This window comes from Phalaenopsis equestris, unplaced genomic scaffold, assembly GCF_001263595.1.
Source record: "Phalaenopsis equestris unplaced genomic scaffold, ASM126359v1 Scaffold000002, whole genome shotgun sequence".
NCBI lineage: Eukaryota > Viridiplantae > Streptophyta > Magnoliopsida > Asparagales > Orchidaceae > Phalaenopsis > Phalaenopsis equestris.
Window position 1 is genome coordinate 53243280 of NW_018164444.1, and position 18950 is coordinate 53262229.

Genomic DNA, 18950 nt, shown 5'->3' on the forward strand with positions numbered 1-18950 from the left:
TTTTTATTATATTTTCTTTATCAATATTTTAATTGATTATAAATCTTTGTAGCCTTGTAGTCAATTAGACTTTTTTAAAATACTACTTTATATATATATATATATAATTTTGAGTCAAAACGAGCTGAACACGAACGAACAGATCTTAGTTCGTGTTCAGATTGTTAACTTCAACTTACAGCCCTATTTATAAGCTGGGCCCTTAAACACACGTAATTGCGTTCCAACTGCCAACGATAAAAACCGAGAGCATCCGAGGGCCAAATCGACCCGTTGAACCCCGCAGTCAAATCGTCTAAGCCCGACGTGGCATCCACATTACCCCTAGAATGTTCCACAGCTATCGCCGGCGTCCACATCACAGAATTAGGTGTGAAATTAAAAAAATCAACGGCCAAGATCTCCTCACAGGCACCCACATCTGATTTCAACGCTTTATCATATCACCCAATCCTCTTATTTTAATTTGTAGATTGATTTTCCTCATTATTTTATGCTCCCAATCTTCCTCTTTCCCCTCCATTTGTATGATTCGGGGTGTTGCAGAAAGCTTAGCCCCGAAGGTTTGGACTGCAAGCTCAGCCCAGCTCCAGTGCTCCAGTTGTTCAGCTTCTTGCCTTTTCTTTTTCTCTCCTTAAATCTTTTCCCTTCTTAGCTAAATTTTGAGAATCGAAAACCCTGATGTCTCTCTGTTGCTTGCCTCTCTTGCGTTTCGATCCATTGTAAAATTTTAGGGGTTGTTGATCTCATTCTGGCGATGTTCTGATCTAGTCACTTGTTTGCTGCTTCTTTGATTCTATTCATAGACGTGTCATTTCTTTGCGGAAGCATCTGAGACTTTGGATGCGTCGTTTGAATTTGGGTTCTGAGTTCTTCTTTACGTTTTTGGTTTCCTGTATGCTTCTTCCATCAGACGTTTTCTTATTAATCCACTTTTTTTTTTCATGTTTTCTAGCCCTAGGACCACCCCAAAACTAATTGTTTGACGATTCTGACTGCAAAGTGTTGGTTTCTTTGATTTTTTTTTTTTTTTTTATCGAGATTTCAAGCCGATTACCATTCCGATGAATTGTTAACTTCAATCTTGGTTTGGTGTCAAGGTTTTGTTCTTTTACAGCAGGAGAGTTTCTACGGTTTAGGCAGCCATATAAGTAAGAAGGGAGAAGTGCAGGCATTGTATGGCAGATCTTAATCGTGCCTTTTCTATGGAGGAGCTCCCTGCGCATTTGATTTATGAGATTTTGAGTTCAGGTCGTCTCAGCTCTGCAGATCTTGCATGCGTGGAGGCAACATGCCGAATTTTCAGGGGAAGTCATGGGGCTTGTCCTGATACATTCCGTTCTATGATTGAATTTGCTGCATTTCATCTCTGTGAAAAGCACCTGATATTTGCTTCTCTGCCTCAATCCGCAAAGAAGGATCTTGTTGATCGCTGTGGTGGGAATTGGAAGAAGGTTCTAAGATTCTTGCAATCAGTGGAGCAATCTTCAGGCACCGCCAAGACATCAGCAGGCAATGTATTACTTTGATACTTTAACTTCTATCATCATCAGTTCAGCTTTGGATGGAAAATAAAGTAGTCTTGTTTGTTATTTCTAGACTGAACGACAAATAATTTTTTTTTTCAAGTTTATCTATAATTCTACCGTAGTACTAGAATTTCAAGCGAAACATTGCATTAAAGAAATAGCTTGAGATTCATTCAATTATGTTTCACTGCATGTGCTCTTTTAATTAGAATAACGAACCAGCTTGAACGTTATTGATGATGCTTCGAATGTATAATTATTACGTTTGAACATGTACTTGTTAATTTATTTATGTTATTCAACTATTAACTTGATGATATATTGGTTAGATGCTCATTTTGTGTTTATTTAGTAGAAGGAGTCTGTTTTTTATAATATACACTATACATAAACTATGGTAATTTGGTTTTGAGAATAAAATAGATAGCACAATTTGATTGCACTTACTCAGAAATATTGGAGTTGTATACATTTAAAAACCATACCAAGAAAATGACATTTATGTTTTTGAGTATCGAATGAGAGTAATATTTGAATCATTAACATCTCAAATTTAGTTGGACTAAATTAAAGTTTGATTCTAGCTCAAGATTGATTAGTAAGAGTATATATAAGCATGAGTTAGATTTCAAAACAAGGGTTATCTTCGAGCTTCAATCAAGCATGTCAAGAAAATTAATAAATATCTTAAGGAACTAAGTGCTTGGATCAACTTACCTCATCTTGTCTTGTCTTCTGTATGACTCTATTTGGTATCAATCAAGTATCTCATTTTATGAACTTAATATGGAAACCAAGCTAGAGAAGTTTGAGGTTGCTCCTAAAGGAGATTAGTTTTGATTTCGGCTTGCATGTTAAACATGTTGTGCTTGGTTTTGTTTGCGAGCACTTCAATTTCACAGAACTAGTTACCTAGTACTTCCAAAGTAGCTTTGTAATTTAATGTTAACTTTTATGGATCAAGAACTCATGCACTTTTTATCCTAGTGTCCTAATTTGAACTATTTGTTAAACATCCTTAACTTGAATTCTTTGCACAAGACAGCACTACTTTAATGAATTTTTTCACCAGTTATCTTTGATTCCACTTTTGGAAGTGTCTCCTATTCCTTGCAAGGAATGAATAACAATCTTGAGGGAGAGATTTTAATCTTCTTGATTTATGGTATAGTTCTATTGACATTATTTTACAAGTTTTAGCATTTTATAGGTATACTATCTTTGATAGTTGGGACAAAGGTTCGTGATCCTGCGTGGGTGATATAACTCAAAAATCCATCCTTAGTTTGTATATTGTGTGGCAACCCATGTTATGAATTAACTCTCAAAAAGCAAAGCCCTCCTTTCCAAGAAGTTTAGTGGAGTGATGTGTTATTGGAGCAAGGGTGAATGCAGGTTATGGCAAAGTGATTGGTCTAAGACCAACAAATAGAATATGTCATAGAATTGTTCTAAGGTGCTTCATATTCTATATTGAATGAATAAAATTGGCAGAGATAACTAAGCATTAATAAATATATATATATATATATTATATATATATATATTAGAAATTATGAAATTCATGTAAGAATTGACAACCATTTTAATCTTAAAAAAGTCTTTGCTCCCACTCAAATTGAGTATTTTCAGTCCTTGTTGAAATCACTTGTACGCGTGCAGGGGATAATGGAAAATTTTCAAGTTCATCGTGGATTATGACTTCATGATTTTACATGGCAGTCCATTCCCTTTTTCTTGATCAATAAATCAATGAGGTATACCGATTGTTTGTGGTTCCACCAACCTGGGGTTTAGGAGGTTAATATAATCAAAGAAAAGCTCAACTGATATTGCATAAGAATGTTTTGTGAAGGAAATGTCAATATGTAGAAATTCATTGTGATAAAATTTAAAATTTGATTTGCGGTGGCACTGACTATGATGAATGAAGTCAAGTGTTAGAAAAGAGAGATACCACTAAAAACTAATATGCGGCATTTGTGGTAATTAGAATGTTAAAGATGCATGTATGATAAATTCATGAATGAATTTGAAGGGATTATATTATGAAATTGTGGGAGTAGCATCCATTGAAGATTAATTTGTTTAAACCAATTAACTATTTAAATGAAAGAGTTTGCAGTTATTATAGTGGTGAGATAATGGGTGTAGCATCCATTGCTGGATATCCAGGGGGTCCTTTCTTGAATCTTGAAAAATTTTGTTCAATGAAAATAAACTATTTCATATAATCTGTGAAATCTGTTAGCCAGATATGCGTGAAATATTTATTACTAGATTCATTTTATTATTATTATTATTATTATTTTGTTATTTTTATTTACCATGGCAGTATGCTTGATGATCTTTTCTTTTAGGTTTATGGCTTTTTTTTTTCTGTAGATAATTGAATTAGCTTGATTATGATTAATGAAGCTTATAATATATATGAAATGTTTGTCCATTAGTTATTCTATTTAAGTTCATGAAAATACTTTTTCGTTATTCAACAAATGGCTTTATAAAATTTTGGTTAAATGTCATTCAATAATTTTTTATTATGATATGAAACTTATTTTTCTCACGTGCTTTTTAATTGAAGTATATCATTTGAGGTATAACTATGATGGGATTTTATGTTGAAAGAAACATTATTTAATTCAATTTACTTGTTTTTGTAATTCATTAACAACATGCTAAGAGAGTTATGCTTAATTTTATGAATAATTATGGATAATTTTTTTGCGCTTTATGAATTTTTTTCTTTGAATTATTAATTTATTGAATATATTTAGTTAGGCTTGTTTCAGTTCTTGCTTGATTTAAAAGATTCATGTCATGATTTTTCGACAAAAAATTTATGCGGGCTGTCAAGTTCATGCTTGATATGAATGTAAATTTATAAGTTTGAGTAAGATTCAAACATGTGGTCTTTTCAAACTTTCTTGAGCTCATCAATTCATGGTTTGGATTAGCTCATGTCATCTATAACTTTTTGTATTATCATCCATTCATCTTTCATCAAAGAACCTCTTATGGAAAACTAAGCTGTCCATGTTTGAGATTTGGTGGTAATTAGTTATGTTGCAGAGATGTATATTCAAAGAGCCATACTTCTTCCTATTTCACACATTTAATTACTTAGTTCTTTAAGAATACAAAATGAAAAGAACTTTTACAAGCTAAAGTTAGTTTATGTGAACCGACAGACAATTCATGTATTCTTTCAGCTCAAATGCTCTTATATTAGGTGATTTTCAAGCATGTTTAATTTGAATGTTTCCATCGAGCCAGTGCTACTTAAAATAGTTCTTTCTTGATATTGAAGTGTTGTGGTATATTTAAAATAAAACAATCGATCGACGATGAAGCGAAAAATAGAACGAGAAAATTCATTCCAAAAGATCACACAAATTTTCTCCGTGAATGTAGGCAATTTGCCAAACCGCGTTTTGTGTGTTCTTTTAGTGTGAATTTTCTCGTTCTTTCCCAGAAACTATTATTTTTTTTTTTGGGAATGTCATTATTGAAATCACTTTTTCTTAATATTCTTTAAATGAAGCTATGGTAGTGGTGATTATTGATGCTAAAGTTAAGCTTAGGTCATTGGGAAATCTACAATGGGAACTGGCAAGGTCATTTGCACCTTTTGATCAAATTAATATGGATGGAATGTGATGGAAATTATAACTGTGTAAACAGATTTGCAAAAGCTAGCGTTAACAAGACATTTACCATCTAAAGTGAGTGAATGTTGTAGACATAAAAGGATTGGGATATGGATAATGATGATTATGACCTCTAAAACTATTAGTTTCATGACCGAGAATTTAATATGCAAACTAATTAACAGGAGAGGAGGCATTATTGTCTTTTACAATAGCTTTGGGATTTTATACAACCAAATTGTAAGGTGTTGTGGGCTCCAAAAATTCAAAATACCTTGGCCTGCCTTTTAGAATGAAAGAAATGAATGAGATTGAGAGAATTTAATGTGAGGTTCCGAGTCAAATTTGTAGAAGGTATATGAGATAGTAGATAAGATATTACCCAAAGATTTTACCCTCATTTTGCAAGGAATTGATCCGGGCTTCGAGGTTTCCCATAAGTCTAAGCCCTTATGATAAGTAATCCTCCCAATAACGAGAGTGCACTTTCAATTAGTGTTTAAACTTAGCATATAGTAGCATCAAATTTAATATTTTAAAATTATAAAATTATCACCGTGAGCTTTAGAGCAAACGGTGGGGGAAATGATGACACTCGATCAAGCTTCTATGGTTCTGTCATCCTAGGTTGTCGTTATTTCTGGTCTACTTAGTTAGAAGAGGTAGTCGGTTCAATATGATAGACGATTTTTGTCAGCAACAATGAGTTATTTGTCCAAGGGAACTTCGTAAATCTTGGTAGTCGGTTCAATATGCATGCACATTGGTTCTGATCTCTATCTTTAACTTGTTTAGGATTTAATAATTAGCACAAAATAGCTTTAATATTATTAAAAGGATTGATACATTATTTGTTGTTGTTGTTTACAACACCTCTTATGTTTGTTTCAGGTATTATTTACATTATAAATTTGAGTTCTATCTAGTTAGTAAATTAGAAATGATATATATGACTGAGCTAAATTTTCTCTGGAAACTCTCTATTTATGCAGATGCAAATAACCACTGGAAGATATCATACGCTCCTGATTCATGATTCTTTTGTTTACTCATGTGGATCTAGTTTGTGTGGTGTGCTCGGTCATGGTCAAGATACAACACAGTGTGTGGCATTTAGCCGCATCAATATTCCTTCGCTCTCTCGTGTCATCCACATGTCTGCATCTCATAACCATGCTGCCTTTGTCGTGGAGTCAGGAGAGGTAAACCATGAATATTTTCCAATAAACATTGGAAGATTTACATACATACCACTCAATTCCTATACATTTACATACATGCCACCTTGCCAATGCATAGTACATATCACTTTTGTAAAAGTTAAAATGATGGTTTTTTGGATGTGATATGAAAGATTTGGGTGGTTTAAATGTAAAAATTAAATTGTGGTGTTAGATATGTAAATACATAGGAATTGGGTGGCAATGCCCCTAAATCATTTTATTGACATTCATCTCTTGTCTATTAGGTTTTCACCTGTGGTGATAATTCGTCATTTTGCTGTGGTCATGGAGAAGTTCGACGGGCAATTTTCAGGCCTACTCTCATTGAAGCTCTAAGGGGGATACCATGCAAACAGGTTTGATATGGACATTTTATTTTTAAAGTATGAACTCAATGTGCTAATTCTTAATACTTAAAAACTCAATATATTAATTGTTTGATTTGTCATTTTATGATGATATATCTAATTATTTAATTGGAAATTTGAATGCTCCTTATTTTTTTCTTAAAGACAATATCTTCTAGGTTTTTTTTTTTTCCTGATGATATCATCAAGATTGATATTGTGTTCAGCCGGATGGTTTGAAATCAAATATTTCAATATAGGCTTAAGTCAAACTGAAAGTGATTTATTTGGAGTCAATATTAGAGCCAATTCAAATTTTATATATATATATATATATATATATATAAACATGTACATCTATGTACGTGTGTCATTTATCCATTCGTTTTGGAGTTACGTATTATGTTTTTTGTCTTGAACACTTTTGTTTTGCTCCATAGAAAGCAATTGAAGCAACTTAAGGAAGGAGGTTTCTTAATCTCTCTGTTTTTGTTTAGTTGTATCCTTTAAATGAAAATTATTTTTATCAAAATAAAGTGGTGTAAAATGTCTTAAGGTTTTAGGCTTTTAATGTAAATATAAAATGCAATTTTGAAAGAAATGTAATATACATTCAGTTTCGATTGGGCATCTTTAGACATTTTAAAATAGGGTACATATCTTTCGAATTCAAATATGGTTAGTAAACTATTATATGACGTCATAATTTCAATTGTGAAAGCTATTAACTATCATTTCATGTGTTATTACTTTTAATTTTGAATTCAAATTTATTTTTTTTTGAGCTTTAAATTCATTTATACTTTATAGATACATACTAATTTATTTTATCTGATAGCTAACTATACTTGACATATAATAATTAAATTTAATATAAATATTTATGTATTCTAAGCTAAAGTAGCTGACTCCAGAAGTTGACACTTGGCGCATCCTATGGCCACCAATAACTACATGACTTGGTTTCTGAATTTGAATTAAAATACATTTATTAACTAACTTTTACATGAAATAATTTTGGCTTTGATTATTGTTGAGATTTGTATCTAAAGTAGGGTTCTATTTGTAAATAAATAAAATTTAGGGATTTATTTGTAAATATTGCAACTTATATGGCTCTATATAAGCCCTTCTTCAATGAAATGAAGGTAGTTTTTTGAGCATTAATTTCTATTTGGTATCAGAGCCTTAATCCTAGCAGCTAGCTGACCACACCGTTGCTGCAACTTGATCTTTTTTCCTTTGCGTAGTAGCTGCGATAGAGCCCGCTGGGAAGGCAGACGGGATCGCTTTGCTTAGTAGCCGTGATAGAGCTCGTTGGGAAGGCAAATGAAATCGCGACAAACAGGGTTGCTCGCCAGGCTGGTCGCTCGTGACTGACCGCACCACCTATATCGCGACACCTCCTCAGTAGGATCTCCCAGAAGCTCTAATCGTGACTTTCTCGAAAGGTTCGAAGCTTCTTGCAGGTTTCTGTCACGAAGGGCTTCTACAAAGGTTTGTTGTGAGAGGAAGGAGGGGAGTAGGGCTATGCTTTTGGTGTTGTTTCTATGCAGTAGTCCCATGGTTGATTTCTCAAAGAATTGTGGTTTGGGAGTCACGAAGGAAGCCTGTTTGTATTATGTGTGTTGTATATTTATTTTTGTGATTGAGGATATTAGAACATGGAGATAGTATGGGAGGCAAAGGATTGAAAACTCTTGGGAAAAATAGATCCTGAAGTTTTGAAGGTCTTAGTATGGCTCATACATAGAGCTAACATCTTGACGAGTGTCACTACCTCAGCAAGTGCTCCGACGTAGGTGAAACGAGATCTCCCTCTTTTGGATCTGAAGCTCGATGGACCAACCATGTATCTGAGTTGGTTGCGTCAAATCAAGGTTGTTTTAGTAGGGAAGAGTCTAGAAGGATATCTAATGGGTGTAGAGCCAAAGAGTGACAACGTTGAGGGGATAAGTGCAGAACTACACATGCATTGATTTACTCTTAGCTACTTAATTCGATGGTTCCATCGATTGCAACTTCAGTGGATGACATTTGGAAGGTGAATGACATATAGGCAAAGCCGAAGTGGATCTATGTTGGAGCTGAGAATCACATAAGGGTGTTTTAGATTACTGTGAGATAGAGACAGTGATTCAGGGTGATAGATCGATTCAGGAGTACTCGATAGATGTGGAGTGGTTGTGGAAAGATCTTGATCACTTTTCACCTATGTCGAGCTGTAGTGATCCGGGGTGCAAGAAGGGAGAGATCTTTGCACTGATGAAGACTATGCAGTTTTTGGCTCATCTAAAACCGGCCTTTGATCAGAGGAGATCGGTTCTCCTAGCTCAGGCGATTGTTCCTACACTAGATGAAACCATTGTTGTGGGAGAGTCACATGAAGCTACACTCTGAGCTGAGTGGGTTTTCGGGTGCACGATCAACATTGGTTGCTGTGAGCCCAGATACGCTAGGTGTTATAGGGGAAGCCTTGCAAGTGCTACAACTTTGGTAAAGTTGGTCATTTGAGCAGGGCCTGTCTAAATCCACCTAAGAAGAGAGACATGTGGATGTGGATAAGGTGAAGGTGGAGGTTGTGGTAGTGGAGTTTGAAAGGTGGAACAGAGGGCTACGGGTAAATTTGATGGTAGAAGAGGACGAGGGAGAGAGGTGTGATCTTTACTAGTCAGGATTATGGGTGTTTGGAGCTGTTGAAGAGGAAGCAGAAAGCAACAAGAGATGGAACTGAGGATGTTTCAAATTCATTGACATCAAGGGGTAACATTGTCACTTATGCTCGCTTTAGCAAAGATATTGGTAACACACTATTGCCGCTATTTCCACCACAAATCATCAAAATGAATCATAGATTCTGATTTTTCTCATCGCGAGATAGGTCATTCTGGAATGCTATTTTTATATACTCTTCTAGCAGTATCAGAGAGTATACAGACTGTTGATGGTACAACGCAGTCTGTAGTTGGTGAGGATACAGTGAGATGTACCAATCATATGACTTTGTTTAATCTTTATATACTCTTCTAGCAGTATCAGAGAGTATACAGACTGCTGATGGTACAACGCAACCTGTAGTTGGTGAGGGTACAGTGAGATGTATTAATCATATGACTTTGTTCAATATTTTGTATGTTCACTCTTTTCCAGTAAACTTTTGATGCATTAGTGTCATTATTCTCCAGTTAACATGTATTATTTTTTTAATATTCCTCTAGTGATATTCCGAGAGAAAAGGATGGATGGGATACTTAGGACTAGAACATGACATAGCGAACTTTGGTAATTGGACCGAGAGGGAATGAACTTAGCTGTGATATCCATGGTGGAAAGTGCTGCAGTAGGAGAATCTGGGAGGAACATTGAGGATGTGTTACTATTACATCACATTATGAAACATTCTAGTTTTGGTTTACTGAGTCGGTTGTATCCACCTATGTATGAAAAGGCAAATAAGGAGAAACTAGTGTGTGATGCTTGTGAGTTTGGCAAGCTTATTAGGAGCTCTTATGTCAGTTCTGAGAATAGGAGCTATGGCGTGTTTGATTTGATACATTATGATGTATGGGGATCTTGTGTTACCTGGGTATACTTGATGAAACAGAAAAATAAGGTGGTTGCTTGCTTTAAAGATTTCTACAAGGCAATCCAAACTCAACATGTGCAGTTGTGAAGGCACTGCGATCTGATAAGAAGATATAATATATCAACAAAGTATTTGGAGACTACCTGACAGCCCAAGGGATACAACACCAAACCACATGTCATATTCATCAGCATAAAATAGAGAGCAGAGAGGAAAAATCGACATCTTTTAGAGATAACCAAGAGCATGATGATGATAATGAATGTCCCACGATACTTATGGGGCTTGCAGTGTTGACAGCCATTCAATTGATTAGCAAGATGTCATCAAGAGTGCTGGAGTGGGAGTTTCATTGTTAATGTTGAAAGGAGACAATTGTGGGATCCTTCCATTGAAGATATTTTGATGTGTATGCTTTGTGAAAGTAATAGACCATCTGTAGGGAAGTTGGATCCTGGTGCTGTGAAATGTGTATTTATGGGTTATTCTACTACCTTGAAGGGTTATGTTTGCTGGAACCCAATTAAGAAGAGATTCTTTGTGAGTATCGATGTGTCATTCAGAGATTTTGAACCTTACTATACACTCTGGAGGTGAATTAAACACTTAGTGACTCAAAAAACACTAGAGATATGAGGCAAGAGAAAATGAGTAGTAGTGATGATGGAGTGGTGCTAGTGAGAGCAATGTCATGTTTTGTGATGTGGGATGAATAAACTAAGTAGATGAAAACCGAGAAGATTGACCCCAGAGGTGGTGGAATTCAGGCATAAGGTGAGTTAACGGTGTATACATAGAGGAAGTAGTAAACTGAGGGAATAGAGTCCGTAGTTCCAACAAGTCCCTTGTCCCGATCTTCCCCAACTCCCGAGACACATATACCATCAACAATTTGATTCAAAACCCTAGGGTGATATTATTCCTCCTCCATCCACTCCTACCTCTCCAGCATTAAGGAAGACTTCCCGCAATAATTCGAGACTTTCTCCTGATTGTTTTGGGTGAAAACTTGCTATTGCGAATTTTATTTGTTATTCTGACATTTAACATTTGCATGAAGCATTTTTTGTATCATTGGATTATGTTTTTATACTCTAGGATTGGAAGGTTGCTAAAGAAGATCTCAAGTGAAAAGCGGTGGTGCATGAAGAGTTTGTAGCTCTTGGTAAAAATCGAACATGGAAGATTGTACCGCTATCATCGAACAATTGAATGTAAGTGGATCTTCACGGTGAGGCAAACTCTAAAAGGGAAAGTGGAGAGGTACAAAATATGATTAGTAGCAAAAGGGTGCAGCTAAACGTTTGACATTGGCTATGATGAAACTTTTGCACTAGTCGCAAAGATAAGCACACTGAGGACACTGATTTCTCTGACACTGAATGGTGGACATAGACTTTACCAGTTGGATGTAAAGACTGTTTTTCTTCATGTCAAACGACTGGAGGAGGTATATATGAAGATATCACCAGGATTTAATACACCCCTGACAGTGTACACACCGCTCAGGAAGTCACTGTAAGGCTTGACGTAATCTCCTTGAGTCCGGTTCGGCAAGTTCAAAATAGCGATGGTTGGCATGGGATATCAGCATATCAATGCAAACCACACGGTGTTTTTTTGACAACATGAAGGTCGCATTACCATACTTGATTTGTATGTGGATGACATAATTATCACTGATGATAATGAGGCAGAGATTGCTCAACTGAACGAGCATTTGGGGAAGCAATTCGATGCAAAGGATTTGGGACAACTCAGATACTTTCTTGGGATTGAAGTGACCCATGAACGAGGCAGTGGGCCTATTCTAGAGAAACTGTGTTGAATCTTCTCACGGAGACGGGTATCAAACTCAATACAGAGATAGGTGAATCAGTTGATTGTGAGAGGTACCAGAGGCTGGTGGGTCGCCCGTTTTATCTGTGCCACTCTTGACTGATTTTTCTTTTGTAGTAAGTGTGGTGAGTCACTACATGCATGATCCAAGGAAAGGTCATATGGATGTAGTGTATCAAATTCAAAGGTATCTAAAGTGTGCACCAGGGAAAGGGTTGATTATAGGAAGAGTGGACATGTAGATTTTGATGACTTTTTTTATTATGTTTGGGCAAGTTGTGTTGATAACAAACGATTCACATCAAGATACTGCATGTTTGTCATTGAAAGCCTTGTTGGTTGAACTCAAAGTGGACAAGGGAACTCAAATGAAGTTGTGGTGTGGCTACAAGTTGACTATCAGCATTGTTAACAACCCGATGCAACATGATAGAACCAAATATGTGGAGATTGATAGGTTCTTCATGTAACGTTGAATGACAGACTACTGGAGCTAAGTTATGTAACCGCTAGAGAGCAAGTGGTGGACTGCCTCACCAAAGGACTTAACTCATTAGATTTGTTTAGATTATGTGACAATATGGGCTTGGTGAATACCTTTTGCCTATCTTGAGGGGGGAGTGTTGAGATTTGTATTTAATGTACGGTCCTACTTGCATATAAATGAAGTTAGGGATTTATTTGTAAATGTTGCAACTTATAAGGTTCGTCATCAATGAAATAAAGGTGATTTTTTTAGCAATAATTTCTATTATTATTACATCATATATATCATTAATTTTAAAGTTATTAGAAATACTGAAATAAAATATATTGAAACTCGGCACATCCTATGGCCGCCAATTATAAGTTGAATTGAAATATATTGAAACTTAAATTCATTAATGAATACTTGAGTTTTAATTATTTCATTTGACAACTAATCACAAATTTTATAAATCAAAGCTTTACTTCAAAATTATTTGCACCTCATTGCCTGATTCGATAGCTTTCATTGGCTCAAGGGCCCAACAGCTCAATAGTCCAAGTTTTTCGAAGTCAGTTTTAAGAAACTGCATGGGGAAACACGAAGTGTAATAGGGACTTGATGTCTTTGAACAAAGTTAGCAGTTTTCTGCTTGTCATTTTTATACAGGATAGGGTCCAAGGCCCATCGACACGGTTATTGTAGCATCAGTTTCAGATAGCGACTTTAGTGCTATGAAGATCAACGGGTCAAGATGAAATATTAATACCAGCCCTTCACTCTTATCTTTAATTAAAGATTTCTTATTTCTTGCTATCCTATAGTTGATTTCCAAATTCATGCTACTGCCATTATTACATGACTAATGCCTGCCATATTACATGACTAATTTCTTTGAACTATTGCCTAAATATATTAGCAATTGTCTCCTCATCATTTTTAAATAGGGCAAGACCCATTGAGAAGGGTTATTGTAGCATTGGTGCCATATAGCAACGTTATTACTATCAAAACTAATGGCTGAAAGTAATCAATTGATACTGGCCTTTTATACTTAATTGTAGATTTCAAGCCACTTCCTACCCTATAGTTGCCTTTCCATCTTCATGCTATTGTTATTATTACATGGCTAATGTCTTTGAGCTACTGTCCAAACACATAAAATATTACATATGTTGAACGTATGCATGGAGGGTGATGTCAATGCACAGAGGTCTCCATTATTTATTTTATATTATCATTATTATTTTTTTTTTTTGTGCTTCTTCACCATTCTCCGCACATACGGTCAACGTACGTAATATTTTTACCTAAACATATTAGCAGTTGACTCGTTATCATTTTTTTAGGAGGCGAGGCTCAACATCCATTGAGAAGGGCTATTATAGCATTGACGCCAGATGGCAATTTTATTACTAAGAAGAATAATGGCTCAAGGGAACAATTGACACCAGCCCGTCACACTTACCTTTAATTGTAGATTTCATGTCGCATCCTAACCTATAGTTACCTTTCTAAGTTCATGCTATTGCCATTATTACATGAATAAATGTATTTCTTTTGCTTGCATGAAAATGAATGATTCTATTGCATTTTGTATTGCATAAAAATGGCACTTGCTTAAAAAATATGTAATAGAATATAGTACAACAAGCGGTTAGGTTCAAGTGTAGCTATTTCTATGGAATGTACTTGTCGATGCTACATAGTCACCAACTTTGTAATGGAGGCTTAATTGGTCCCAGGGCAATGACCTCACAAAAAAGCTGCACCCAATAAAAAGTTAAATGAATGATCATATTGATGACATGGCCATACTAATGGTTCAACAGGATTTGAATATTAAATTAGAACATAAATTATTCATAACATGCCTTAATTTTTTTATTCTCTCTTTTTACAGGTTGCCACTGGTCTGAGTTTCACTGTAATTCTTACCAAGGAAGGTGATGTATTCACTTGTGGAAGCAACACCCATGGACAGCTTGGTCATGGAGACAATCTCGACCGTCCCATTCCTACAAAAGTTGAATCGCTCGAGGGTGTTGGCCATGTTGATCAGGTTGCTACTGGTGCGAGTTACACCTTCGCCTTAACTAATGATGGGACTGTTTATTCGTTTGGTTCATGCTCGAATTTCTGCCTTGGTCATGGAGATCAGCACGATGAGCTTCTTCCCAGAGCGATTAAATGGTTTAAGACTAATAATATTCATGTAGTGCGAGTATCTGCTGGTGATGAACATGCTGTGGCACTAGATTCCAACGGATATGTAAGACTTGTTTCAGATATGAGATTTTTATATAATATTTGGGGGCACTTACATACTATTACTCAATTTTTATGTGTTTACGTATCCAACACCCAAATTTTAATTGTATAATTATACCCCCAAATATTTTGTATCACATAAAAAATACCACCATTTAACTTTTAAAAAGTGAAAATTCACACTTCCATGCATGTATGTAAAATTTAAGTTGGGCTAGATATGTAAATATATGAGAATTGAGGGGCATGCATGTAAATCTTCCTATTTTTTTTTCGTTTTTTGGCCACCGAACAATTTACTGTTCTCTTTCTTATTTTTGGTTAATGCTAAAAATTGCTGCTTTTGCAGGTTTATACATGGGGTAGAGGATATTGTGGAGCTCTTGGACATGGAGATGAGAATGATAAAACTAGTCCTGAACTGTTGAACAGCCTAAAAAACCATCTTGCTGTCCAGGTAATCCATTTTGAAGGCGCCTATTTATTTACTTACAAATTCTGTACAATTGTGTATTTACCACCTTAAGATATTGTACATAACCGAGTTATTTTTGCATATAGGAGTATAGAATTAGACAAAATTTTAAGTTTCTTTATCGATCTTTATGGGTTATGCACCCTTTTGTTTTACAAAGACTATTTTTGAGCTTTTATGGTCATTGAAATTCCATTAGTATAAAGTTGAGAAAAGTGTCAACATGATTCTTTACTCTTTGTAAGTGGTCATTTTAGCCCCCGAGCCTACAAAAAATTCAATTTAGTCTTCATACTCTTTTAATATAGGTTAAAAGTCATTAAAAAAAAGAAAAATAGGTTAAAAGTCATTAAAAATGTTTGGGGACTAATTTGCATTTCAATAAATTATGAGACTAAAATAATCCGATGTGAATAGTTAGAAAACCATTTTGGCACTTCAATCTTATAAAGATTGTGAAACACTTGAATTCTTTAATGATTTCTTCCTCAATCTGCGTTGCTCTCATAAATTTTCATTTTTAGAGGGGCCGGCCTTTTCTCAAATACGTACCGCATGTACAATTAGAACCATAAGACCTAATAATTTTATGAAACCAATTAGTGTTTATGTTCATATATTGGCTTTCAAAAACAGGTTTGTGCGAGGAAGAGAAAGACCTTCGTTCTAACAGACGAAGGCTCTGTTTTAGCCTTTGGATGGATGGGATTTGGCAGCCTCGGCTTCTCCGACCGCGGATGTTCGGACAAAGTCTTGCAGCCTCGAATCCTCGATAATCTCAAGTCTCATTATGTCTCCCAAATCAGCACCGGACTCTATCACACTGTTGCCGTAACAAATAAAGGTTTGGTTTTTGGGTTCGGAGATAACGAGAGAGCCCAACTCGGCCTTGAATGGCTAAGGGGATGCCTAAATCCAACCGAAATTATGTTGCAGACAACCATGGAAGATATGTCAATAGCAGCACAGAGTGGATGATGATTAACTTTTAACTCTCATGAGGTTAGCAGGCCTCAGTTGTGTTAGAATAATGAATTTGTTTGTCGCAGTAAAGGTTGTAAAAGTAAAATTTCATTTGTTCATAATTTGCCTTTTATCAGGTTTTTATCTTGAAAGAAGAGGTTGTATGTTGATTGAAGGGCTCTGAGAATTTGTTTTATTGAAGATAATTGTAATGAATGTGGTTTGCAGATTTGTTCAATTTGAGCTTGTGATTATGTTTTTTCTATGTAAATGACTTGGTGTGCTTGAGTCTAATTTGTCAAATTTTGTGCTACATTTATGTAGTCGCCTGCGTAGGGTTTAGAGTTTAGGGTTTAGCCAATGTTGTTGAAATTGGACTTTACATTGAAACGGAAGAAAATGCTTTCGAGTTTTCGAAGTTCAATCAAGGTTGAATCAAAGCTTGGATAAGATGATATAATAAAAATTAAAAATTATTTTAATTTATTTTAAATGAAGTAATAATACCATGACAATACTATTTTTACTGATTGAATGTAAAACACTTTAATTTAGGATATGTAACTCTTAGGGGTGTAAACGAACCGAACACGAACGAACAAAGCTTGTGTTCGTGTTCGGTTCTTTTAAAATTTAGTTTGTTTGAAATAAGCTCGTGTTCGTTTCTTAACGAACGAGCCGAACACGAACCGAACACGAGCTGTTCGCGAACGACGAGCCAGTTTGACATCCCTAATATTAATATATAAAAATAATATTATATATTAATTATATAACTTATATTATATAAATATACAATATCTATATTAGCATATTACTAGTATAGTATATTAATATATTATTATTATTAATTTATTATATATTATAATTTATAAAATTTAATGTTTTAAAATATCACAAATTATATATATATAATTATTTTAAATTATTTTGTATTTCAAACAATAATGATTCAAACACGAACGAACGCATCACTGTTCGTGTTTGGTTCGTTTAACAAACCGAACGAAAAAAATTTGTTTGCGTTCGTCTCGTTTACTTATCGAACGAATCGAACACGAACTCATTGACGAACCGAACACGAATTGTTCGCGAACAACGAGCTTTTTTGGCAACCCTAGTAACTCTTACATATTTTGCATACGTTTTTAAATTAAAAATTTTAGGATTTAATATTTTAATTATTTTCTCACTATTTAATACTAACAATACTATTTTTACTTATTGTGATAAATTGCAAACCTAATTTATGAGAGATAAATGAAAGATGTGGGCCCCATTCATGTAAAAAAAAAAAAATTAAGACATTTTCAATATTATAAAATATCCACAACATCCTTATTACTCTGCCCCGAAAAATGTTAAGAGGGAAACTCCATATTCCCTCTTCTCTAGTGCCAGACTTAGCTTTCTCTATAATTATGAGACCCGAGCTCAAAGCATGCCCTAATCATTAAGTTCTAATCTAACTTAGTTGTGGCTCAATTGCTTAAAAAAAAAATGAAATTACTATAAAATTAACCTACGATTAAATTTGGGCATCTTATTTTAATTGTAATGAAAAAAAATGTCAACGAGGAAGGACAGAAATCAGACAGCCAAATAAAGAATTTTCTATAATTAGAAGCTTCATTAATTCTAATATTTTTATTCTGATTTATTTCCCTTTTAGCTGAATATTTAGATTATGAATATGTACTATTAAGTTACCTAAAATAGATTGTAAGATTGTTATTTAATGGAATGAAAGCGAAGGGAAAAGGCAATCGAGCCTATTCATAATTTAGCCTATTTCTCAAAACTTTGACAAAAAAAAAATTAAGCTTCACAGCCTAATAATACTCAAATAAATTTATAATTAGCAAGCAAAATTCCTCCCTTAATTTTCAAATTTCTTTAAATTAACAATGATTTGTTTATAATACACATAAAAACATTTGTTTGAAAGTTTATTTTAAAAATCTACAAGTTAATTTTATTGATAATAATATTTTAGAAAAATCCCACAAAAAATAAAATGAAAGCAAATAATACGAGGTGCTTCAACAAAATAACGTTATAATCCATATTATTTGAATGGATCATATTCGACAATTTATTTTAAAATGTCTAACAAATCTTTTTTTGGAGTTATCAATTTCCATTATATATAGAGAATATATATATATATATATATATATATATATATATATTTGTCTTAATATGTTTAGTTTCTATAGTTGTTGAAATTTTCATAAATTTGATTTTGATAGAAGATATAATTTTAGTCTAGAATTATATCCTAACAAAACGTGCAACTGCGTAGTAAGTTCAATGCCATTTACATTCATATCTATGAATGAATAATTTAGATACACATAAATTGGCTTACAAAATATAATAAAATAATTTTCATACAATAACAACAATAACAACAAGCCTTTAACCCAGTAAGTGGGGTCGGCTACACGAATCTTTTTTTCTCCATTGAGTCCTATTGAGTGTCATATTTTCATTTAATTCTAATTAATTATAATCATTTTTTATACAATATGCCCTGTCTTTTTAAGTCTACGTTTGCTTTAACATAAATCGAATCTAAAATATTTACTCTCCTAATCG

The 18950-nt window shown here is 34.3% G+C and overlaps 1 protein-coding gene across 1 annotated transcript; it reads left to right on the plus strand.

Annotated features, from left to right (window-relative positions):
• Positions 1-471: 471 nt before the first annotated feature.
• Positions 472-16504, plus strand: LOC110031597 (probable E3 ubiquitin-protein ligase HERC3). Its single transcript, XM_020734867.1, has 6 exons — positions 472-1517; positions 6172-6381; positions 6648-6758; positions 14544-14912; positions 15261-15368; positions 16023-16504. The coding sequence occupies exons 1-6, from the start codon at positions 1179-1181 to the stop codon at positions 16362-16364; spliced, it is 1479 nt and encodes a 492-aa protein (XP_020590526.1). The 5' UTR covers positions 472-1178; the 3' UTR covers positions 16365-16504.
• The last annotated feature ends 2446 nt before the right edge of the window (positions 16505-18950 follow it).

Excerpts from the sequence above, each read along its gene's own strand:
- LOC110031597 (XM_020734867.1), top strand. The coding sequence starts at position 1,179 with ATGGCAGATCTTAATCGTGCCTTTTCTATGGAGGAGCTCCCTGCGCAT. Across the intron at positions 1,518-6,171 it reads CCAAGACATCAGCAGGCAAT|ATGCAAATAACCACTGGAAG; the intron begins GTATTACTTTGA and ends CTATTTATGCAG. Across the intron at positions 6,382-6,647 it reads TTGTCGTGGAGTCAGGAGAG|GTTTTCACCTGTGGTGATAA; the intron begins GTAAACCATGAA and ends CTTGTCTATTAG.